The sequence below is a fragment of the Aquarana catesbeiana genome, linkage group LG13 (genome assembly GCF_042186555.1).
Source record: "Aquarana catesbeiana isolate 2022-GZ linkage group LG13, ASM4218655v1, whole genome shotgun sequence".
NCBI lineage: Eukaryota > Metazoa > Chordata > Amphibia > Anura > Ranidae > Aquarana > Aquarana catesbeiana.
In genome coordinates, this window is record NC_133336.1 from 838974 (window position 1) to 864417 (window position 25444).

The 25444-nt window shown below is 54.5% G+C and overlaps 1 protein-coding gene and 1 long non-coding RNA gene across 4 annotated transcripts in view; both read right to left on the reverse strand.

Annotated features, from left to right (window-relative positions):
- Positions 1-22793, reverse strand: part of SLC25A29 (solute carrier family 25 member 29) — a 47856-nt gene extending 25063 nt beyond the window's left edge. For 2 of the 3 annotated variants that reach the window (XM_073610136.1, XM_073610135.1), the window contains exon 1: positions 22637-22793. In XM_073610136.1, coding sequence (XP_073466237.1) covers positions 22637-22664 — 28 coding nt within the window. In that variant the 5' untranslated portion in view covers positions 22665-22793. Of the gene's footprint in view, positions 1-13598; positions 13697-22636 lie in introns of those variants that run through there. The other variant, XM_073610137.1, reaches the window with a different exon arrangement.
- On the reverse strand, positions 2543-3523 carry LOC141117647 (uncharacterized). The gene is made up of 3 exons (XR_012237191.1): positions 3387-3523; positions 3299-3320; positions 2543-3254 (listed from the first exon to the last, which is right to left on the reverse strand). It is a non-coding gene; the product is annotated as an uncharacterized lncRNA (long non-coding RNA).
- Positions 22794-25444: the final 2651 nt, after the last annotated feature.

The window sequence follows — 25444 nt, forward strand, 5'->3', positions numbered from 1 at the left end:
ATCACTAGAGAGCGATGACATCACTGAGAATGCAGCCTATCCAATCACTAGAGAGCGATGACATCACTGAGAATGCAGCCTATCCAATCACTAGAGAGCGATGACATCACTGAGAATGCAGCCTATCCAATCACTAGAGAGCGATGACATCACTGAGAATGCAGCCTATCCAATCACTAGAGAGCGATGACATCACTGAGAATGGATTGTGATTGGTCTCAGAAATGTCATTTTTCGGTCATGTTGTTGGAAGCCCCTCCCCCTCTGTGTAATGTGATCTCCCAGGAATGATAGAAATCTCTGTATAGAATTCCGCAGTCATAGGACAGGCCGCCTGTGATTGGTGGATTAGGGGGTGTGAGTTGGAGGTTGTCGGAGGAAACGCCTCTCTACTCCCAATTCAGCATCAAGAAACCGGTCATACGAGAGTCCATTATTCATAGGGAGCGTCTCCCCCTCCCCCTCCCCCGAGGGCGACAAGAAAGTCAAATACTCCACTATCAGCAAATCACACAAAGCCTGAACATTGTGGGAGGAGCCAAATTCACCAGAACCAGTGTCCCCATTGGAGGATTTCCCCTCCATTCCTGTCCTGATGACAACCCAAAAATGTCAGATTTTATTTCACTTCACAATGAGAACAGAAACCGAGAGGGGGGGGGGGGGGGGGGAGGGGCGACTGTCCGACAGGGACATGGAGAGCGATAAACACCTGACAGGGGGGTCTCCTCCCTCCCAACACCTGACAGGGGGGTCTCCCCCCTCCCAACACCTGACAGGGGGGTCTCCTCCCTCCCAACACCTGACAGGGGGGTCTCCTCCCTCCCAACACCTGACAGGGGGTCTCCTCCCTCCCAACACCTGACAGGGGGGTCTCCCCCCTCCCAACACCTGACAGGGGGGTCTCCTCCCTCCCAACACCTGACAGGGGGGTCTCCCCCCTCCCAACACCTGACAGGGGGGTCTCCCCCCTCCCAACACCTGACAGGGGGGTCTCCCCCCTCCCAACACCTGACAGGGGGGTCTCCTCCCTCCCAACACCTGACAGGGGGGTCTCCCCCCTCCCAACACCTGACAGGGGGTCTCCTCCCTCCCAACACCTGACAGGGGGGTCTCCTCCCTCCCAACACCTGACAGGGGGTCTCCCCCCTCCCAACACCTGACAGGGGGTCTCCCCCCTCCCAACACCTGACAGGGGGGTCTCCCCCCTCCCAACACCTGACAGGGGGTCTCCTCCCTCCCAACACCTGACAGGGGGGTCTCCTCCCTCCCAACACCTGACAGGGGGGTCTCCCCCCTCCCAACACCTGACAGGGGGGTCTCCCCCCTCCCAACACCTGACAGGGGGTCTCCCCCCTCCCAACACCTGACAGGGGGGTCTCCTCCCTCCCAACACCTGACAGGGGGGTCTCCCCCCTCCCAACACCTGACAGGGGGTCTCCCCCCTCCCAACACCTGACAGGGGGGTCTCCTCCCTCCCAACACCTGACAGGGGGGTCTCCCCCCTCCCAACACCTGACAGGGGGGTCTCCTCCCTCCCAACACCTGACAGGGGGGGTCTCCCCCCTCCCAACACCTGACAGGGGGGTCTCCCCCCTCCCAACACCTGACAGGGGGGGTCTCCTCCCTCCCAACACCTGACAGGGGGGGTCTCCTCCCTCCCAACACCTGACAGGGGGGTCTCCTCCCTCCCAACACCTGACAGGGGGGTCTCCCCCCTCCCAACACCTGACAGGGGGGTCTCCTCCCTCCCAACACCTGACAGGGGGTCTCCTCCCTCCCAACACCTGACAGGGGGGTCTCCCCCCTCCCAACACCTGACAGGGGGGTCTCCTCCCTCCCAACACCTGACAGGGGGGTCTCCTCCCTCCCAACACCTGACAGGGGGGTCTCCTCCCTCCCAACACCTGACAGGGGGGTCTCCCCCCTCCCAACACCTGACAGGGGGGTCTCCCCCCTCCCAACACCTGACAGGGGGTCTCCCCCCTCCCAACACCTGACAGGGGGGTCTCCTCCCTCCCAACACCTGACAGGGGGGTCTCCTCCCTCCCAACACCTGACAGGGGGGTCTCCTCCCTCCCAACACCTGACAGGGGGGTCTCCCCCCTCCCAACACCTGACAGGGGGGTCTCCTCCCTCCCAACACCTGACAGGGGGGTCTCCCCCCTCCCAACACCTGACAGGGGGTCTCCTCCCTCCCAACACCTGACAGGGGGGTCTCCTCCCTCCCAACACCTGACAGGGGGGTCTCCTCCCTCCCAACACCTGACAGGGGGGTCTCCTCCCTCCCAACACCTGACAGGGGGGTCTCCTCCCTCCCAACACCTGACAGGGGGTCTCCTCCCTCCCAACACCTGACAGGGGGGTCTCCCCCCTCCCAACACCTGACAGGGGGGGTCTCCTCCCTCCCAACACCTGACAGGGGGGGTCTCCTCCCTCCCAACACCTGACAGGGGGGGTCTCCTCCCTCCCAACACCTGACAGGGGGGTCTCATTCGCTCCTGCTGTAGACACTTTGCCCCCCCCGGGGGGGTCACCTCACTTCACTCAGCAGAATTCTAATCTATATCCACATGGATGGGGTGGGGGTGGGGCTTCAACCTGGACTTAGGGGTGTGGCCACAAAATTCTGCAGATCACCAGTGTTGGAACACATATGGCGGCATTGCGCATGCGCAGTCCAGCGAGTAGCCAAATGTGACGCTACACCGGGTCTCCCCCCTCCCCCTCCATCACTAAAGAAAGTCTTGCTTTCAGTTTTCCTTGAAATGCCACCCCTCCCCCATCTCTGGGTCTTCCCTCAGGTGGGGGAAGATCGGAGCTCTTTGATCCTTGAAGTCCCCCCCCCACCTCCCCCGAGGGAACAATCATCCCCATTCATCCTGGAGGACAATGTGATCAGATCTGTAAATCTTATCACTGTGATGTCACTTTATTCTACAGATTTTCCTGACCAATAGAAATGCACTTGCTGTGCAAACCCAGATATGACCACGTAAAAGTAGCAGTGACCTCACCGCCACCACGTGACCTCATCACCGCCGCCACGTGACCTCATCATCACCGCCACCACGTGACCTCACCACCCCCGCCACGTGACCTCATCACCCCCGCCACGTGATCTCACCACCGCCACCACGTGACCTCATCACCCCCGCCACGTGACCTCATCACCCCCGCCACGTGATCTCACCACCGCCACCACGTGACCTCATCACCCCCGCCACGTGATCTCACCACCGCCACCACGTGACCTCATCACCCCCGCCACGTGACCTCATCACCCCCGCCACGTGACCTCATCACCGCCACCACGTGACCTCACCACCGCCACCACGTGACCTCACCACCGCCACCACGTGACCTCATCACCCCCGCCACGTGACCTCACCACTGGGCTGTACCTTGTGAGCTGCTGTGACAATACCTGTACAGAACCCGTGTGATGAGATTCCCCTCCCCCGATCTCCGCACTTCCTACAATTCTCTTCCAAGTGCAACATCTTCAGTTTCATATGTTCACCATCCCCCGCAAATCACCCCCCCCCCCACATCACTCCCCCCCCCGCAAATCACCCCCCTCAAATCACTCCCCCCCCCGCAAATCACCCGCACCGCCCAGTCCTAAGCTTATTCCTACTCTGATGTCTTCTCAGAAGATGTCTCCGCCCACAATGGGATATTCATGTAAATCTCCTCAGGTGTTCCCCCAGCTCCCTCATTGACCCTCGTACCCCTCAGGTGTGCTCCCAGCTCCCTCATTGGCCCTCGTACCCCTCAGGTGTGCTCCCAGCTCCCTCATTGGCCCTCGTACTCCTCCTCAGGTGTACTCCCAGCTCCCTCATTGGCCCTCGTACCCCTCAGGTGTGCTCCCAGCTCCCTCATTGGTCCTCATACTCCTCAGGTGTGCCCCCAGCTCCCTCATTGGCCCTCGTACCCCTCAGGTGTTCTCCCCAGCTCCCTCACTGGCCCTCGTACCCCTCAGGTGTTCCCCCCAGCTCCCTCATTGGCCCTCGTACCCCTCAGGTGTGCTCCCAGCTCCCTCATTGGCCCTCGTACCCCTCAGGTGTTCCCCCAGCTCCCTCATTGGCCCTCGTACTCCTCAGGTGTGCTCCCAGCTCCCTCATTGGCCCTCATACCCCTCAGGTGTTCCCCCAGCTCCCTCAGGTGTGCCCCCAGCTCCCTCATACCCCTCAGGTATTCCCCCAGCTCCCTCATTGGCCTTCGTACCCCTCAGGTGTGCTCCCAGCTCCCTCATTGGCCCTCGTACCCCTCAAGTGTGCTCCCAGCTCCCTCATTGGCCCTCGTACTCCTCCTCACATGTGCTCCCAGCTCCCTCATTGGCCCTCGTACCCCTCAGGTGTGCCCCCAGCTCCCTCAGGTGTTCCCCCAGCTCCCTCATATCCCTCAGGCGTGCCCCCAGCTCCCTCATACCCCTCAGGCGTGCCCCCAGCTCCCTCATTGGCCCTCGTACCCCTCAGGTGTGCTCCCAGCTCCTTCATTGGCCCTCGTTCCCCTCAGGTGTGCTCCCAGCTCCCTCATTGGCCCTCGTACCCCTCAGGTGTTCCCCCCAGCTCCCTCATTGGCCCTGGTACCACTCAGGTGTTCCCCCCCGCTCCCTCATTGGCCCTCGTACCCCTCAGGTGTTCCCCCCAGCTCCCTCATTGGCCCTCGTACCCCTCAGGTGTGCTCCCAGCTCCCTCATTGGCCCTCGTACCCCTCAGGTGTGCCCCCAGCTCCCTCATTGGCCCTCGTACCCCTCAGGTGTTCCCCCAGCTCCCTCATATCCCTCAGGTGTGCCCCCAGCTCCCTCATACCCCTCAGGCATGCCCCCAGCTCCCTCATTGGCCCTCGTACCCCTCAGGTGTGCCCCCAGCTCCCTCAGGTGTTCCCCCAGCTCCCTCATATCCCTCAGGCGTGCCCCCAGCTCCCTCATTGGCCCTCGTACCCCTCAGGTGTTCCCCCCAGCTCCCTCATTGGCCCTCGTACCCCTCAGGTGTTCCCCCCAGCTCCCTCACTGGCCCTCGTACCCCTCAGGTGTTCCCCCCAGCTCCCTCATTGGCCCTCGTACCCCTCAGGTGTGCTCCCAGCTCCCTCATTGGCCCTCGTACCCCTCAGGTGTTCCCCCAGCTCCCTCATTGGCCCTCGTACTCCTCAGGTGTGCTCCCAGCTCCCTCATTGGCCCTCGTACCCCTCAGGTGTTCCCCCAGCTCCCTCAGGTGTGCCCCCAGCTCCTCATACCCCTCAGGTATTCCCCCAGCTCCCTCATTGGCCTTCGTACCCCTCAGGTGTGCTCCCAGCTCCCTCATTGGCCCTCGTACCCCTCAGGTGTTCCCCCAGCTCCCTCAGGTGTGCCCCCAGCTCCCTCATACCCCTCAGGTATTCCCCCAGCTCCCTCATTGGCCTTCGTACCCCTCAGGTGTGCTCCCAGCTCCCTCATTGGCCCTCGTACCCCTCAGGTGTGCTCCCAGCTCCCTCATTGGCCCTCGTACCCCTCAAGTGTGCTCCCAGCTCCCTCATTGGCCCTCGTACTCCTCCTCACATGTGCTCCCAGCTCCCTCATTGGCCCTCGTACCCCTCAGGTGTGCCCCCAGCTCCCTCAGGTGTTCCCCCAGCTCCCTCATATCCCTCAGGCGTGCCCCCAGCTCCCTCATACCCCTCAGGAGTTCCCCCAGCTCCCTCATTGGCCCTCGTACCCCTCAGGTGTGCTCCCAGCTCCTTCATTGGCCCTCGTTCCCCTCAGGTGTGCTCCCAGCTCCCTCATTGGCCCTCGTACCCCTCAGGTGTTCCCCCCAGCTCCCTCATTGGCCCTCGTACCCCTCAGGTGTTCCCCCCAGCTCCCTCATTGGCCCTCGTACCCCTCAGGTGTGCTCCCAGCTCCCTCATTGGCCCTCGTACCCCTCAGGTGTTCCCCCAGCTCCCTCATTGGCCCTCGTACCCCTCAGGTGTTCCCCAAGCTCCCTCATATCCCTCAGGTGTGCTCCCAGCTCCCTCATTGGCCCTCGTACCCCTCAGGTGTTCCCCCAGCTCCCTCATTGGCCCTCGTACTCCTGAGGTGTGCTCCCAGCTCCCTCATTGGCCCTCGTACCCCTCAAGTGTGCTCCCAGCTCCCTCATTGGCCCTCGTACTCCTCCTCAGATGTGCTCCCAGCTCCCTCATTGGCCCTCGTACCCCTCAGGTGTTCCCCCAGCTCCCTCAGGTGTTCCCCCAGCTCTCTCATATCCCTCAGGTGTTCCCCCCCAGCTCCCTCATTGGCCCTCGTACCCCTCAGGTGTGCCCCCAGCTCCCTCATTGGCTCTCGTACTCCTCCTCAGGTGTGCCCCCAGCTCCCTCATTGGCTCTCGTACTCCTCCTCAGGTGTGCCCCCAGCTCCCTCATTGGCCCTCGTACCCCTCAGATGTGCCCCCAGCTCCCTCATTGGCCCTCGTACCCCTCAGGTGTGCCCCCAGATCCCTCATTGGCCCTCATACTCCTCCTCAGATGTGCTCCCAGCTCCCTCATTGGCCCTCGTACCCCTCAGGTGTTCCCCCAGCTCCCTCAGGTGTGCCCCCAGCTCCCTCATTGGCCCTCGTACTCCTCAGGTGTGCTCCCAGCTCCCTCATTGGCCCTCGTACCCCTCAGGTATTCCCCCAGCTCCCTCATTGGCCCTCGTACTCCTCAGGTGTGCTCCCAGCTCCCTCGTTGGCCCTCGTACCCCTCAGGTGTGCCCCCAGCTCCCTCATTGGCTCTCGTACTCCTCCTCAGGTGTGCTCCCAGCTACCTCATTGGCCCTCATACTCCTCCTCAGATGTGCTCCCAGCTCCCTCATTGGCCCTCGTACCCCTCAGGTGTTCCCCCAGCTCCCTCAGGTGTGCCCCCAGCTCCCTCATTGGCCCTCGTACCCCTCAGGTGTGCTCCCAGCTCCCTCATTGGCCCTCGTACCCCTCAGGTATTCCCCCAGCTCCCTCATTGGCCCTCGTACTCCTCAGGTGTGCTCCCAGCTCCCTCGTTGGCCCTCGTACCCCTCAGGTGTGCCCCCAGCTCCCTCATTGGCTCTCGTACTCCTCCTCAGGTGTGCTCTCAGCTCCCTCATTGGCTCTCGTACTCCTCCTCAGGTGTGCCCCCAGCTCCCTCATTGGCTCTCGTACTCCTCCTCAGGTGTGCCCCCAGCTCCCTCATTGGCCCTCGTACCCCTCAGGTGTGCTCCCAGCTCCCTCATTGGCCCTCGTACCCCTCAGGTGTGCTCCCAGCTCCCTCATTGGCCCTCGTACCCCTCAGGTGTTCCCCCCAGCTCCCTCATTGGCCCTCGTACCCCTCAGGTGTGCTCCCAGCTCCCTCATTGGCCCTCGTACCCCTCAGGTGTGCCCCCAGATCCCTCATTGGCCCTCATACTCCTCCTCAGATGTGCCCCCAGCTCCCTCATTGGCCCTCGTACCCCTCAGGTGTGCCCCCAGCTCCCTCATTGGCCCTCGTACCCCTCAGGTGTTCCCCCCAGCTCCCTCATTGGCCCTCGTACCCCTCAGGTGTTCCCCCCAGCTCCCTCAGGTGTGCCCCCAGCTCCCTCATTAGCCCTCGTACCCCTCAGGTGTGCTCCCAGCTCCCTCATTGGCCCTCGTACCCCTCAGATGTTCCCCCAGCTCCCTCAGGTGTTCCCCCAGCTCCCTCATATCCCTCAGGCGTGCCCCCAGCTCCCTCATACCCCTCAGGTGTTCCCCAAGCTCCCTCATTGGCCCTCGTACCCCTCAGGTGTGCCCCCAGCTCCCTCATTGGCCCTCGTACCCCTCAGGTGTGCCCCCAGCAACCTCATTGGCCCTCGTACCCCTCAGGTGTTCCCCCCAGCTCCCTCATTGGCCCTCGTACCCCTCAGGTGTTCCCCCCAACTCCCTCATTGGCCCTCGTACCCCTCAGGTGTGCTCCCAGCTCCCTCATTGGCCCTCGTACCCCTCAGGTATTCCCCCAGCTCCCTCATTGGCCCTCGTACCCCTCAGGTGTGCCCCCAGCTCCCTCATTGGCCCTCGTACTCCTCAGGTGTGCTCCCAGCTCCCTCATTGGCCCTCGTACCCCTCAGGTATTCCCCCAGCTCCCTCATTGGCCCTCGTACCCCTCAGGTGTGCCCCCAGCTCCCTCATTGGCCCTCGTACTCCTCCTCAGATGTGCTCCCAGCTCCCTCATTGGCCCTCGTACTCCTCCTCAGGTGTGCCCCCAGCTCCCTCATTGGCCCTCGTACCCCTCAGGTGTTCCCCCAGCTCCCTCAGGTGTGCCCCCAGATCCCTCGTACCCCTCAGGTGTGCCCCCAGCTCCCTCATTGGCCCTCATACCCCAGGTGTGCTCCCAGCTCCCTCATTGGCCCTCGTACCCCTCAGGTGTGCTCCCAGCTCCCTCATTGGCCCTCATACCCCTCAGGTGTGCTCCCAGCTCCCTCATTGGCCCTCGTACCCCTCAGGTGTGCTCCCAGCTCCCTCATTGGCCCTCGTACCCCTCAGGTGTGCTCCCAGCTCCCTCATTGGCCCTCGTACCCCTCAGGTGTGCTCCCAGCTCCCTCATTGGCCCTCGTACTCCTCCTCAGATGTGCTCCCAGCTCCCTCATTGGCCCTCGTACTCCTCCTCAGGTGTGCCCCCAGCTCCCTCATTGGCCCTCGTACCCCTCAGGTGTGCTCTCAGCTCCCTCATTGGCCCTCGTACCCCTCAGATATTCCCCCAGCTCCCTCATTGGCCCTCGTACCCCTCAGGTGTGCTCCCAGCTCCCTCATTGGCCCTCGTACCCCTCAGATATTCCCCCAGCTCCCTCATTGGCCCTCGTACCCCTCAGGTGTGCCCCCAGCTCCCTCATTGGCCCTCGTACTCCTCCTCAGATGTGCTCCCAGCTACCTCATTGGCCCTCGTAAACCTCCTCAGGTGTGCCCCCAGCTCCCTCATTGGCCCTCGTACTCCTCAGGTGTGCTCCCAGCTCCCTCATTGGCCCTCGTACTCCTCAGGTGTGCTCCCAGCTCCCTCATTGGCCCTCGTACCCCTCAGGTGTGCCCCCAGCTCCCTCATACCCCTCAGATATTCCCCCAGCTCCCTCAGGTGTTCCCCCAGCTCCCTCATATCCCTCAGGTGTTCCCCCCAGCTCCCTCATTGGCCCTCGTACCTCTCAGGTGTGCCCCCAGCTCCCTCATTGGCTCTCGTACTCCTCCTCAGGTGTGCCCCCAGCTCCCTCATTGGCTCTCGTACTCCTCCTCAGGTGTGCTCCCAGCTCCCTCATTGGCCCTCGTACCCCTCAGGTGTGCTCCCAGCTCCCTCATTGGCCCTCGTACCCCTCAGGTGTTCCCCCCAGCTCCCTCATTGGCCCTCGTACCCCTCAGGTGTGCTCCCAGCTCCCTCATTGGCCGTCGTACCCCTCAGGTGTTCCCCCAGCTCCCTCAGGTGTGCCCCCAGCTCCCTCATTGGCCCTCGTACCCCTCAGGTGTGCTCCCAGCTCCCTCATTGGCCCTCGTACCCCTCAGGTGTGCTCCCAGCTCCCTCATTGGCCCTCGTACCCCTCAGGTGTGCTCCCAGCTCCCTCATTGGCCCTCGTACCCCTCAGGTGTTCCCCCCAGCTCCCTCATTGGCCCTCGTACCCCTCAGGTGTGCTCCCAGCTCCCTCATTGGCCCTCGTACCCCTCAGGTGTTCCCCCAGCTCCCTCATATCCCTCAGGTGTGCCCCCAGGTCCCTCATACCCCTCAGGCGTGCCCCCAGCTCCCTCATTGGCCCTCATACCCCTCAGGTGTGCCCCCAGCTCCCTCATTGGCCCTCGTACCCCTCAGGTGTGCCCCCAGCTCCCTCAGGTGTTCCCCCAGCTCCCTCATATCCCTCAGGCGTGCCCCCAGCTCCCTCATACCCCTCAGGCGTGCCCCCAGCTCCCTCATTGGCCCTCATACCCCTCAGGCGTGCCCCCAGCTCCCTCATTGGCCCTCGTACCCCTCAGGTGTGCCCCCAGCTCCCTCATTGGCCCTCGTACCCCTCAGGTGTGCTCCCAGCTCCCTCATTGGCCCTCGTACCCTTAGGTGTGCTCCCAGCTCCCTCATTGGCCCTCGTACCCCTCAGGTGTTCCCCCAGCTCCCTCATTGGACCTCGTACCCCTCAGGTGTTCCCCCAGCTCCCTCATTGGCCCTCGTACCCCTCAGGTGTGCTCCCAGCTCCCTCATTGGCCCTCGTACCCCTCAGGTATTCCCCCAGCTCCCTCATTGGCCCTCGTACTCCTCAGGTGTGCTCTCAGCTCCCTCATTGGCTCTCGTACTCCTCCTCAGGTGTGCCCCCAGCTCCCTCATTGGCCCTCGTACCCCTCAGGTGTGCTCCCAGCTCCCTCATTGGCCCTCGTACCCCTCAGGTGTTCCCCCCAGCTCCCTCATTGGCCCTCGTACCCCTCAGGTGTGCTCCCAGCTCCCTCATTGGCCCTCGTACCCCTCAGGTGTTCCCCCAGCTCCCTCATATCCCTCAGGTGTGCCCCCAGCTCCCTCATACCCCTCAGGCGTGCCCCCAGCTCCCTCATTGGCCCTCATACCCCTCAGGTGTGCCCCCAGCTCCCTCATTGGCCCTCGTACCCCTCAGGTGTGCCCCCAGCTCCCTCATTGGCCCTCGTACCCCTCAGGTGTGCCCCCAGCTCCCTCAGGTGTTCCCCCAGCTCCCCAATATCCCTCAGGCGTGCCCCCAGCTCCCTCATACCCCTCAGGTGTTCCCCCAGCTCCCTCATTGGCCCTCGTACCCCTCAGGTGTGCCCCCAGCTCCCTCATTGGCCCTCGTACCCCTCAGGTGTGCCCCCAGCTCCCTCATTGGCCCTCGTACCCCTCAGGTGTGCCCCCCAGCTCCCTCATTGGCCCTCGTACCCCTCAGGTGTTCCCCCAGCTCCCTCAGGTGTGCTCCCAGCTCCCTCATTGGCCCTCGTACCCCTTAGGTGTGCTCCCAGCTCCCTCATTGGCCCTCGTACCCCTCAGGTGTTCCCCCAGCTCCCTCATTGGCCCTCGTACCCCTCAGGTGTGCCCCCAGCTCCCTCATTGGCCCTCGTACCCCTCAGGTGTTCCCCCAGCTCCCTCATTGGCCCTCGTACCCCTCAGGTGTGCCCCCAGCTCCCTCATTGGCCCTCGTACCCCTCAGGTGTTCCCCTAGCTCCCTCATTGGCCCTCATACCCCTCAGGTATTCCCCCAGCTCCCTCATTGGCCCTCGTACCCCTCAGGTGTGCCCCCAGCTCCCTCATTGGCCCTCGTACTCCTCCTCAGATGTGCTCCCAGCTCCCTCATTGGCCCTCGTACTCCTCCTCAGATGTGCCCCCAGCTCCCTCATTGGCCCTCGTACCCCTCAGATGTTCCCCCAGCTCCCTCAGGTGTTTCCCCAGCTCCCTCAGGTGTGCCCCCAGATCCCTCGTACCCCTCAGGTGTGGCCCCAGCTCCCTCATTGGCCCTCATACCCCAGGTGTGCTCCCAGCTCCCTCATTGGCTCCTCGTACCCCTCAGGTGTGCTCCCAGCTCCCTCATTGGCCCTCGTACCCCTCAGGTGTGCTCCCAGCTCCCTCATTGGCCCTCGTACCCCTCAGGTGTGCTCTCAGCTCCCTCATTGGCCCTCGTACCCCTCAGGTGTGCTCCCAGCTCCCTCATTGGCCCTCGTACCCCTCAGGTGTGCTCCCAGCTCCCTCATTGGCCCTCGTACCCCTCAGATATTCCCCCAGCTCCCTCATTGGCCCTCGTACTCCTCCTCAGATCAGCTCCCTCATTGGCCCTCGTACTCCTCCTGAGATGTGCTCCAGCTCCCTCATTGGCCCTCGTACTCCTCCTCAGGTGTGCCCCCAGCTCCCTCATTGGCCCTCGTACCCCTCAGGTGTGCTCCCAGCTCCCTCATTTGCCCTCGTACCCCTCAGATATTCCCCCAGCTCCCTCATTGGCCCTCGTACCCCTCAGGTGTGCTCCCAGCTCCCTCATTGGCCCTCGTACCCCTCAGATATTCCCCCAGCTCCCTCATTGGCCCTCGTACCCTCAGGTGTGCCCCCAGCTCCCTCATTGGCCCTCGTACCCCTCAGATATTCCCCCAGCTCCCTCATTGGCCCTCGTACCCCTCAGGTGTGCCCCCAGCTCCCTCATTGGCCCTCGTACTCCTCCTCAGATGTGCCCCCAGCTCCCTCATTGGCCCTCGTACTCCTCCTCAGATGTGCTCCCAGCTCCCTCATTGGCCCTTGTACTCCTCCTCAGGTGTGCCCCCAGCTCCCTCATTGGCCCTCGTACCCCTCAGATGTTCCCCCAGATCCCTCAGGTGTTCCCCCAGCTCCCTCAGGTGTGCCCCCAGATCCCTCGTACCCCTCAGGTGTGCCCCCAGCTCCCTCATTGGCCCTCATACCCCAGGTGTGCTCCCAGCTCCCTCATTGGCCCTCGTACCCCTCAGGTGTGCTCCCAGCTCCCTCATTGGCCCTTGTACCCCTCAGGTGTGCTCCCAGCTCCTCATTGGCCCTCGTACTCCTCCTCAGATGTGCTCCAGCTCCCTCATTGGCCCTCGTACTCCTCCTCAGATGTGCTCCCAGCTCCCTCATTGGCCCTCGTACTCCTCAGGTGTGCTCCCAGCTCCCTCATTGGCCCTCGTACCTCTCAGGTGTGCTCCCAGCTCCCTCATTGGCCCTCGTTCCCCTCAGGTGTGCTCCCAGCTCCCTCATTGGCCCTCGTACCCCTCAGGTATTCCCCCAGCTCCCTCGTTGGCCCTCGTACCCCTCAGGTGTGGCTCCAGCTCCCTCGTTGGCCCTCGTACCCCTCAGGTGTGGCTCCAGCTCCTCGTACCCCTCAGGTGTGGCTCCAGCTCCTCGTTGGCCCTCGTACCCCTCAGGTGTGGCCCCAGCTCCCTCTATGGCCCTCGTACCCCTCAGGTGTGCCCCCAGCTCCCTCATTGGCCCTCGTACCCCTCAGGTGTGCCCCCAGCTCCCTCATTGGCCCTCGTACTCCTCAGGTGTGCCCCCAGCTCCCTCATTGGCCCTCGTACCCCTCAGGTGTTCCCCCCAGCTCCCTCATTGGCCCTCGTACCCCTCAGGTGTGCCCCCAGCTCCCTCATTGGCTCTCGTACCCCTCAGGTGTGCCCCAGCTCCCTCATTGGCTCTCGTACTCCTCCTCAGATGTGCTCCCAGCTCCCTCATTGGCCCTCGTACTCCTCAGGTGTGCCCCCAGCTCCCTCATTGGCTCTCGTACTCCTCCTCAGGTGTGCCCCCAGCTCCCTCATTGGCTCTCGTACTCCTCCTCAGGTGTGCCCCCAGCTCCCTCATTGGCTCTCGTACTCCTCCTCAGGTGTGCCCCCAGCTCCCTCATTGTGTGACAGAGCTGTGCAAACCTTAGGACTGGAAGTACAAATCCTATGGCAGGTAAAACATCTATAATATAATACAAATATACACACAAAGTATAATATATATATATATATATATATATTACACATACATACATATACACACACACACACACACACACACACAGTATACTGTATGCCATCGGAGGTTCAACTTTATAAAAGGACACAACAGGAATGAGAAGGGAACTGAAGGGCGCTTCATAGGAATGTCTTTAGTTATTGAATTCTCCTACAAACTCCGACATATAACCCCCCCTCCCCGTGTCCCCCCCTCCATTCACTAACCAGCATTGCCGGGGGGCCGGTGTAGGACTCACAAAGCACACAGCAGTCATGCAGGTAACAAACCGGCAGAGCAAACAGCGCGAGTCACCCCACCGGTGCCAACGCCAGTGACTGGCAGAACCTGCGTGCCGCCTATGTAATCCGCCTAATCATTTGAGGATCATCTCCTTCCTCGCACTCAGCGACGCCATCATCAGGTCACTATAGAACAACGACCTACTTCTCACAGAGGATCAATCACTACGCTGTCAGCACAGCGATAGCACGCCTTATACCAGAGCGCAGTACAAACCGTACAGACGTAGCACAGCGATAGCAAACCTTATACCAGAGCGCAGTACAAACCGTACAGACGTAGCACAGCGATAGCACGCCTTATTACCAGAGCGCAGTACAAACCGTACAGACGTAGCACAGCGATAGCAAACCTTATACCAGGTGCAGTACAAGCCGTACAGAGGTAGCACAGCGATAGCAAACCTTATACCAGAGCGCAGTACAAGCCGTACAGAGGTAGCACAGCGATAGCACATCTTATACCAGGGCACAGTACAAGCCGTACAGAGGTAGCACAGCGATAGCACATCTTATACCAGGGTGCAGTACAAGCCGTACAGAGGTAGCACAGCGATAGCAAACCTTATACCAGGGCGCAGTACAAGCCGTACAGAGGTAGCACAGCGATAGCACACCTTATACCAGGGCGCAGTACAAGCCGTACAGAGGTAGCACAGCGATAGACACACCTTATACCAGGGTGCAGTACAAGCCGTACAGAGGTAGCACAGCGATAGCACATCTTATACCAGGGCACAGTACAAACCGTACAGACGTAGCACAGCAATAGCACACCTTATACCAGAGCGCAGTACAAACCGTACAGACGTAGCACAGCGATAGCAAACCTTATACCAGGGTGCAGTACAAGCCGTACAGACGTAGCACAGCGATAGCACACCTTATACCAGGGCGCAGTACAAACCGTACAGACGTAGCACACCTTATACCAGGGCGCAGTACAAGCCGTACAGAGGTAGCACAGCGATCGCACACCTTATACCAGGGCACAGTACAAACCGTACAGACGTAGCACAGCAATAGCACACCTTATACCAGAGCGCAGTACAAACCGTACAGACGTAGCACAGCGATAGCACGCCTTATACCAGGGCGCGGTACAAGCCGTACAGACATAGCACATCTTATACCAGGGCGCAGTACAAACGTAGCACAGCGATAGCACATCTTATACCAGGGCGCAGTACAGAGGGAGCACACCTTATATTGATTGTAGGGCACACACAGTCCTCCACACCGTGTGCAGTCCATGGCAAAGTCCCCACTCCATATAGAAGATCCACCAACAATATTAGTTTTTGTGACTGGTCAGGGTCCGGGTACATCCCGGGTGGCTCATTCTTAGATGAAGGTGGGGACATCCAGGACAGACACAGAGAATATTAGACAGAGCAAAGCTGCAATCACAAAAATTCTAAATGGGATCCTACCTCTGAAAATTGGGGGAAAATGTCCATTGTAATGGGTGGCCGGCCATGGAAGGCCACAATTTGTGGGAATACAAGTCTCAGGAAGCCAACCAGAAGTTGCTGGTAGGGTCTACAAAGGCTTGTGGGTCTCCAATCAGAAAAGGATGTGAGGGAGGCAGCAGATGATCCCAGACTGAGCCTAAAGGGCCACTTGTGTATGGACACCATACTACAGGATGGAATCGGGGGATGGGGAGACGTCATGGAAATCGGGGAGGGGAGACGCCATGGAAATCGGGGGAGGGGAGACGCCATGGAAATCGGGGGGAGGGGGAGACGCCATGGAAATCGGGGGAGGGGAGACGCCATGGAAATCGGGAGAGGGGAGACGCCATGGAAATCGGAGAGGGGAGACGCCATGGAAATCGGGGGAGGGGAGACGCCATGGAAATCGGGGGAGGGGAGACGCCATGGAAATCGGGGAGGGGGAGACGCCATGGAAATCGGAGAGAGGGAGACGCCATGGAAATCGGAGAGGGGAGACGCCATGGAAATCGGGGGAGGGGAGACGCCATGGAAATCGGGGGAGGGGAGACGCCATGGAAATCGGGGGAGGGAGACGTCATGGAAATCGGGGGAGGGAGACGCCATGGAAATCGGGGGAGGGGAGACGCCATGGAAATCGGAGAGGGGAGACGCCATGGAAATCGGAGAGGGGAGACGCCATGGAAATCGGGGGAGGGGAGACGCCATGGAATCGGAGAGGGGAGACGCCATGAAATCGGGGGAGGGGAGACGCCATGGAAATCGGGAGAGGGGAGACGCCATGGAAATCGGGGGAGGGGAGAGACGCCATGGAAATCCGGGGGAGGGGAGACGCCATGGAAATCGGGGGAGGGGAGACGTCATGGAAATCGGAGAGGGGAGACGCCATGGAAATCGGGAGAGGGGAGACGTCATGGAAATCGGGGGAGGGGAGACGCCATGGAAATCGGAGAGGGGAGACGCCATGGAAATCGGAGAGGGGAGACGTCATGGAAATCGGGGAGGGGAGACGTCATGGAAATCGGGGGAGGGGAGACGCCATGGAAATCGGAGAGGGGAGACGCCATGGAAATCGGAGAGGGGAGACGCCATGGAAATCGGGGAGGGGAGACGCCATGGAAATCGGAGAGGGGAGACGCCATGGAAATCGGGGAGGGGAGACGTCATGGAAATCGGGGGAGGGGAGACGCCATGGAAATCGGGGGAGGGGGAGACGCCATGGAAATCGGAGAGGGGAGACGCCATGGAAATCGGAGAGGGGGAGACGTCATGGAAATCGGGGGAGGGGAGACGTCATGGAAATCGGGGGAGGGGAGACGCCATGGAAATCGGGGGAGGGGAGACGCCATGGAAATCGGGGGAGGGGAGACGCCATGGAAATCGGGGAGGGAGACGTCATGGAAATCGGGGGAGGGGAGACGCCATGGAAATCGGGGGAGGGGAGACGCCATGGAAATCGGGGGAGGGGAGACGCCATGGAAATCGGGGGAGGGGAGACGCCATGGAAATCGGGGGAGGGGAGACGTCATGGAAAACGGAGAGGGGAGACGCCATGGAAATCGGAGAGGGGGAGACGCCATGGAAATCGGGGGAGGAGGAGACGCCATGGAAATCGGGGGAGGGGAGACGCCATGGAAATCGGGAGAGGGGAGACGCCATGGAAATCGGAGAGGGGGAGACGCCATGGAAATCGGGGGAGGGGAGACGCCATGGAAATCGGAGAGGGAGACGCCATGGAAATCGGGGAGGGAGACGCCATGGAAATCGGGGGAGGGGAGACGCCATGGAAATGGGGGGGAGGGGAGACGCCATGGAAATCGGGGGAGGGGAGACGTCATGGAAATCGGGGGGAGGGGAGACGCCATGGAAATCGGAGAGGGGAGACGCCATGGAAATCGGGAGAGGGGAGACGCCATGGAATCGGAGAGGGGAGACGCCATGGAAATCGGAGAGGGGAGACGCCATGGAAATCGGGGGAGGGGAGACGCCATGGAAATTGGGGGAGGGGAGACGCCATGGAAATCGGGGGAGGGGAGACGCCATGGAAATCGGGGGAGGGGAGACGCCATGGAAATCGGGGGAGGGGAGACGCCATGGAAATCGGGGGAGGGGAGACGCCATGGAAATCGGGGGAGGGGAGACGTCATGGAAATCGGGGGAGGGGAGACGTCATGGAAATCGGGGGAGGGGAGACGTCATGGAAATCGGGGGAGGGGAGACGATATCATTTCTCATTGGTCTTCCACATGGACATCCCCAGTATGACCCATAAACCCGACACACCACCATCTCCTCCATAATGTACAGAACACCCCAAAGTATAAACAGTCAGAACCCCCAAAATTCCGTCCATCAGAAATGAGAAGATGGAGAAGAATGAAGACTATTCCTGATTGGCTGATGGAGGATTATTATATCAATCAATACTGATTATTAGATATCACTATATACAGCAATGGAATGTATAGATGATTATTGATCATTGTCTCTCTATAGATCTCTATATATTATGGGATGTCTCTCTATAGATCTCTATATATTATGGGATGTCTCTCTATAGATCTCTATATATTATGGGATGTCTCTCTATAGATCTCTATATATTATGGGATGTCTCTCTATAGATCTCTATATATTATGGGATGTCTCTCTATAGATCTCTATATATTATGGGATGTCTCTCTATAGATCTCTATATATTATGGGATGTCCCTCTATAGATCTCTATATATTATGGGATGTCTCTCTATAGATCTCTATTATGGGATGTCTCTCTATAGATCTCTATTATGGGATGTCTCTCTATAGATCTCTATATATTATGGGATGTCTCTCTATAGATCTCTATATATTATGGGATGTCCCTCTATAGATCTCTATATATTATGGGATGTCTCTCTATAGATCTCTATATATTATGGGATGTCTCTCTATAGATCTCTATATATTATGGGATGTCTCTCTATAGATCTCTATATATTATGGGATGTCTCTCTATAGATCTCTATTATGGGATGTCTCTCTATAGATCTCTATATATTATGGGATGTCTCTCTATAGATCTCTATATATTATGGGATGTCTCTCTATAGATCTCTATTATGGGATGTCTCTCTATAGATCTCTATTATGGGATGTCTCTCTATAGATCTCTATATATTATGGGATGTCTCTCTATAGATCTCTATATATTATGGGATGTCCCTCTATAGATCTCTATATATTATGGGATGTCTCTCTATAGATCTCTATATATTATGGGATGTCTCTCTATAGATCTCTATATATTATGGGATGTCTCTCTATAGATCTCTATATATTATGGGATGTCTCTCTATAGATCTCTATTATGGGATGTCTCTCTATAGATCTCTATATATTATGGGATGTCTCTCTATAGATCTCTATATATTATGGGATGTCCCTCTATAGATCTCTATATATTATGAGATGTCTCTCTATAGATCTCTATATATTATGGGATGTCTCTCTATAGATCTCTATATATTATGGGATGTCCCTCTATAGATCTCTATATATTATGGGATGTCTCTCTATAGATCTCTATATATATTATGGGATGTCCCTCTATAGATCTCTATAATATATGATGGGATGTCCCTCTATAGATCTCTATTATGGATGTCTCTATAGATCTCTATATATATTATGGGATGTCTCTCTATAGATCTCTATATATGATGGGATGTCTCTCTATAGATCTCTATATATTATGGGATGTCTCTCTATAGATCTCTATATATGATGGGATGTCCCTCTATAGATCTCTATATATTATGGATGTCTCTCTATAGATCTCTATATATTATGGGATGTCCCTCTATAGATCTCTATATATTATGGGATGTCTCTCTATAGATCTCTATTATGGATGTCTCTCTATAGATCTCTATATATATTATGGGATGTCTCTCTATAGATCTCTATATATTATGGGATGTCTCTCTATAGATCTCTATTATGGGATGTCTCTCTATAGATCTCTATATATATTATGGGATGTCTCTCTATAGATCTCTATATATTATGGGATGTCTCTCTATAGATCTCTATATATTATGGGATGTCCCTCTATAGATCTCTATATATTATGGGATGTCTCTCTATAGATCTCTATATATTATGGGATGTCTCTCTATAGATCTCTATATATTATGGGATGTCTCTCTATAGATCTCTATATATTATGGGATGTCCCTCTATAGATCTCTATATATTATGGGATGTCTCTCTATAGATCTCTATATATTATGGGATGTCTCTATAGATCTCTATTATGGGATGTCTCTATAGATCTCTATATATTATGGGATGTCCCTCTATAGATCTCTATATATTATGGGGATGTCTCTCTATAGATCTCTATATATTATGGGATGTCTCTCTATAGATCTCTATATATTATGGGATGTCTCTCTATAGATCTCTATATATTATGGGATGTCCCTCTATAGATCTCTATATATATTATGGGATGTCTCTCTATAGATCTCTATATATTATGGATGTCTCTATAGATCTCTATTATGGGATGTCTCTCATAGATCTCTATATATTATGGGATGTCCCTCTATAGATCTCTATATATTATGGGATGTCTCTCTATAGATCTCTATATATATGGGATGTCTCTCTATAGATCTCTATATATTTGGGATGTCTCTCTATAGATCTCTATATATTATGGGATGTCCTCTCTATAGATCTCTATATATTATGGATGTCTCTCTATAGATCTCTATATATTATGGGATGTCTCTCTATAGATCTCTATTATGGGATGTCTCTCTATAGATCTCTATATATTATGGGATGTCTCTCTATAGATCTCTATATATTATGGGATGTCTCTCTATAGATCTCTATATATTATGGATGTCTCTCTATAGATCTCTATATATTATTGGATGTCTCTCTATAGATCTCTATATATTATGGGATGTCCCTCTATAGATCTCTATATATTATGGGATGTCTCTCTATAGATCTCTATATATTATGGGATGTCCCTCTATAGATCTCTATATATTATGGATGTCTCTATAGATCTCTATTATGGATGTCTCTATAGATCTCTATATATTATGGGATGTCTCTCTATAGATCTCTATATATTATGGGATGTCCCTCTATAGATCTCTATATATTATGGGATGTCTCTCTATAGATCTCTATTATGGGATGTCTCTCTATAGATCTCTATATATATTATGGGATGTCTCTCTATAGATCTCTATATATTATGGGATGTCTCTCTATAGATCTCTATTATGGGATGTCTCTCTATAGATCTCTATATATATTATGGGATGTCTCTCTATAGATCTCTATATATTATGGGATGTCTCTCTATAGATCTCTATATATTATGGGATGTCTCTCTATAGATCTCTATATATTATGGGATGTCTCTCTATAGATCTCTATATATTATGGGATGTCTCTCTATAGATCTCTATATATTATGGGATGTCCTCTATAGATCTCTATATATTATGGGATGTCCTCTATAGATCTCTATATATTATGGGATGTCCCTCTATAGATCTCTATATATGATGGGATGTCTCTCTATAGATCTCTATATATTATGGGATGTCTCTATAGATCTCTATATATTATGGGATGTCCCTCTATAGATCTCTATTATGGGATGTCTCTATAGATCTCTATATATTATGGGATGTCTCTCTATAGATCTCTATATATTATGGGATGTCCCTCTATAGATCTCTATATATTATGGGATGTCTCTCTATAGATCTCTATATATTATGGGATGTCTCTCTATAGATCTCTATATATGGATGGGATGTCTCTCTATAGATCTCTATATATTATGGGATGTCTCTATAGATCTCTATATATTATGGGATGTCCCTCTATAGATCTCTATTATGGGATGTCTCTATAGATCTCTATATATTATGGGATGTCCCTCTATAGATCTCTATTATGGGATGTCTCTCTATAGATCTCTATATATTATGGGATGTCCCTCTATAGATCTCTATATATTATGGGATGTCCTCTATAGATCTCTATATATTATGGGATGTCTCTATAGATCTCTATATATTATGGGATGTCCCTCTATAGATCTCTATATATTATGGGATGTCCCTCTATAGATCTCTATATATTATGGGATGTCTCTATAGATCTCTATATATTATGGGATGTCCCTCTATAGATCTCTATATATTATGGGATGTCTCTCTATAGATCTCTATATATGATGGGATGTCCCTCTATAGATCTCTATATATTATGGGATGTCCCTCTATAGATCTCTATATATATGATGGGATGTCCCTCTATAGATCTCTATATATTATGGGATGTCCCTCTATAGATCTCTATTATGGGATGTCCCTCTATAGATCTCTATATATTATGGGATGTCTCTATAGATCTCTATATATTATGGGATGTCCCTCTATAGATCTCTATATATTATGGGATGTCCCTCTATAGATCTCTATATATTATGGGATGTCTCTATAGATCTCTATATATTATGGGATGTCCCTCTATAGATCTCTATATATTATGGGATGTCCCTCTATAGATCTCTATATATGATGGGATGTCTCTATAGATCTCTATATATTATGGGATGTCTCTCTATAGATCTCTATATATTATGGGATGTCTCTCTATAGATCTCTATATATTATGGGATGTCTCTCTATAGATCTCTATTATGGGATGTCTCTCTATAGATCTCTATATATATTATGGGATGTCTCTCTATAGATCTCTATATATTATGGGATGTCCCTCTATAGATCTCTATATATATGATGGGATGTCCCTCTATAGATCTCTATATATTATGGGATGTCTCTCTATAGATCTCTATTATGGGATGTCTCTCTATAGATCTCTATATATATTATGGGATGTCTCTCTATAGATCTCTATATATTATGGGATGTCTCTCTATAGATCTCTATTATGGGATGTCTCTCTATAGATCTCTATATATATGATGGGATGTCCCTCTATAGATCTCTATTATGGGATGTCCCTCTATAGATCTCTATATATTATGGGATGTCTCTCTATAGATCTCTATATATATTATGGGATGTCCCTCTATAGATCTCTATATATATTATGGGATGTCCCTCTATAGATCTCTATATATTATGGGATGTCCCTCTATAGATCTCTATATATATTATGGGATGTCCCTCTATAGATCTCTATATATATTATGGGATGTCCCTCTATAGATCTCTATATATATTATGGGATGTCCCTCTATAGATCTCTATATATATTATGGGATGTCCCTCTATAGATCTCTATTATGGGATGTCCCTCTATAGATCTCTATTATGGGATGTCTCTCTATAGATCTCTATTATGGGATGTCTCTCTATAGATCTCTATATATATTATGGGATGTCTCTCTATAGATCTCTATATATGATGGGATGTCCCTCTATAGATCTCTATATATGATGGTTCTCTCACCTCCGACACATCCAGCCAGGAAATCCATCGCCGTGTCCGGGGTGTGTCGGTCGGTCGGTCGGTCGGTTTGGCCCCGGGATAAGAGAGATGATTGGGGCCCCAGCCGTGGTGGTGGGAAGATTTGGGGGCGGGGCGGAGGAGGAGGGCGGGGCTGTGTGTGGGCGGGGCGGGATGACGTGGTGTTTTCTATCTCCTCGGAGATCTTCTATTCCTGGATCCCCAACAAGGTGTAGAAATCCTTCTATGGGAGGAGCGCCGCGTCCAATCAGAGGAGGAGAACGGGACAACACCCCCGGGACCCGCCCCCTACACAATCCCGGGACCCGCCCCCTACACAATCCCAGGACCCGCCCCCTACACAATCCCAGGACCCGCCCCCTACACACACCTTCCTCCTCCTCCGGGGGCGGGGCTACCTCTATAATAATAATACATAGGAGACACTGGGGGGGGGGGGGGGAGGGGGATCCATACATAATAATAATACATAGGAGACACTGGGGGAGGGGGGAGGGGATCCATACATAATAATAATACATAGGAGACACTGGGGGGGGGGGGAGGGGATCCATACATAATAATAATACATAGGAGACACTGGGGGGGGGGGAGGGGGATCCATACATAATAATAATACATAGGAGACACTGGGGGGGGGAGGGGGGAGGGGGATCCATACATAATAATAATACATAGGAGACACTGGGGGGGAGGGGATCCATACATAATAATAATACATAGGAGACACTGGGGGGGGGGGGAGGGGATCCATACATAATAATAATACATAGGAGACACTGGGGGGGGGGGAGGGGGATCCATACATAATAATAATACATAGGAGACACTGGGGGGGGGAGGGGGATCCATACATAATAATAATACATAGGAGACACTGGGGGGGGGAGGGGATCCATACATAATAATAATACATAGGAGACACTGGGGGGGGGGGAGGGGATCCATACATAATAATAATACATAGGAGACACTGGGGGGGGGGGGGAGGGGGATCCATACATAATAATAATACATAGGAGACACTGGGGGGAGGGGGATCCATACATAATAATAATACATAGGAGACACTGGGGGGGGGGGAGGGGATCCATACATAATAATAATACATAGGAGACACTGGGGGGGGGGGAGGGGGATCCATACATAATAATAATACATAGGAGACACTGGGGGGGGGGGGGGGGAGGGGATCCATACATAATAATAATACATAGGAGACACTGGGGGGGGAGGGGATCCATACATAATAATAATACATAGGAGACACTGGGGGGGGGGGGGGGAGGGGGATCCATACATAATAATAATACATAGGAGACACTGGGGGGGGGGGGGGGGAGGGGGATCCATACATAATAATAATACATAGGAGACACTGGGGGGGAGGGGGGGAGGGGGATCCATACATAATAATAATACATAGGAGACACTGGGGGGGGGGGATCCATACATAATAATAATACATAGGAGACACTGGGGGGGGGGGAGGGGATCCATACATAATAATAATACATAGGAGACACTGGGGAGGGGGAGGGGGATCCATACATAATAATAATACATAGGAGACACTGGGGGGGGGGGGGGAGGGGGATCCATACATAATAATAATACATAGGAGACACTGGGGGGGGAGGGGATCCATACATAATAATAATACATAGGAGACACTGGGGGGGGGGGGGGGAGGGGGATCCATACATAATAATAATACATAGGAGACACTGGGGGGGGGGGGGGGAGGGGGATCCATACATAATAATAATACATAGGAGACACTGGGGGGGGGGATCCATACATAATAATAATACATAGGAGACACTGGGGGGGGGGAGGGGATCCATACATAATAATAATACATAGGAGACACTGGGGGGGGGGGGATCCATACATAATAATAATACATAGGAGACACTGGGGGGGGGGGGAGGGGGATCCATACATAATAATAATACATAGGAGACACTGGGAGGGGGAGGGGATCCATACATAATAATAATACATAGGAGACACTGGGGGGGGGAGGGGATCCATACATAATAATAATACATAGGAGACACTGGGGGGAGGGGAGGGGGATCCATACATAATAATAATACATAGGAGACACTGGGGGGGGGGGAGGGGATCCATACATAATAATAATACATAGGAGACACTGGGGGGGGGGGGATCCATACATAATAATAATACATAGGAGACACTGGGGGGGGGGGGGAGGGGGATCCATACATAATAATAATACATAGGAGACACTGGGAGGGGGAGGGGATCCATACATAATAATAATACATAGGAGACACTGGGGGGGGGGGGAGGGGATCCATACATAATAATAATACATAGGAGACACTGGGGGGGGGGGAGGGGGATCCATACATAATAATAATACATAGGAGACACTGGGGGGGGGGGGGATCCATACATAATAATAATACATAGGAGACACTGGGAGGGGGATCCATACATAATAATAATACATAGGAGACACTGGGAGGGGGAGGGGATCCATACATAATAATAATACATAGGAGACACTGGGGGGGGGGGGATCCATACATAATAATAATACATAGGAGACACTGGGGGGGGGGGGAGGGGGATCCATACATAATAATAATACATAGGAGACACTGGTGGGGGAGGGGGATCCATACATAATAATAATACATAGGAGACACTGGGGGGGGGGGGGGGATCCATACATAATAATAATACATAGGAGACACTGGGGGGGGGGGGGAGGGGGATCCATACATAATAATAATACATAGGAGACACTGGGGG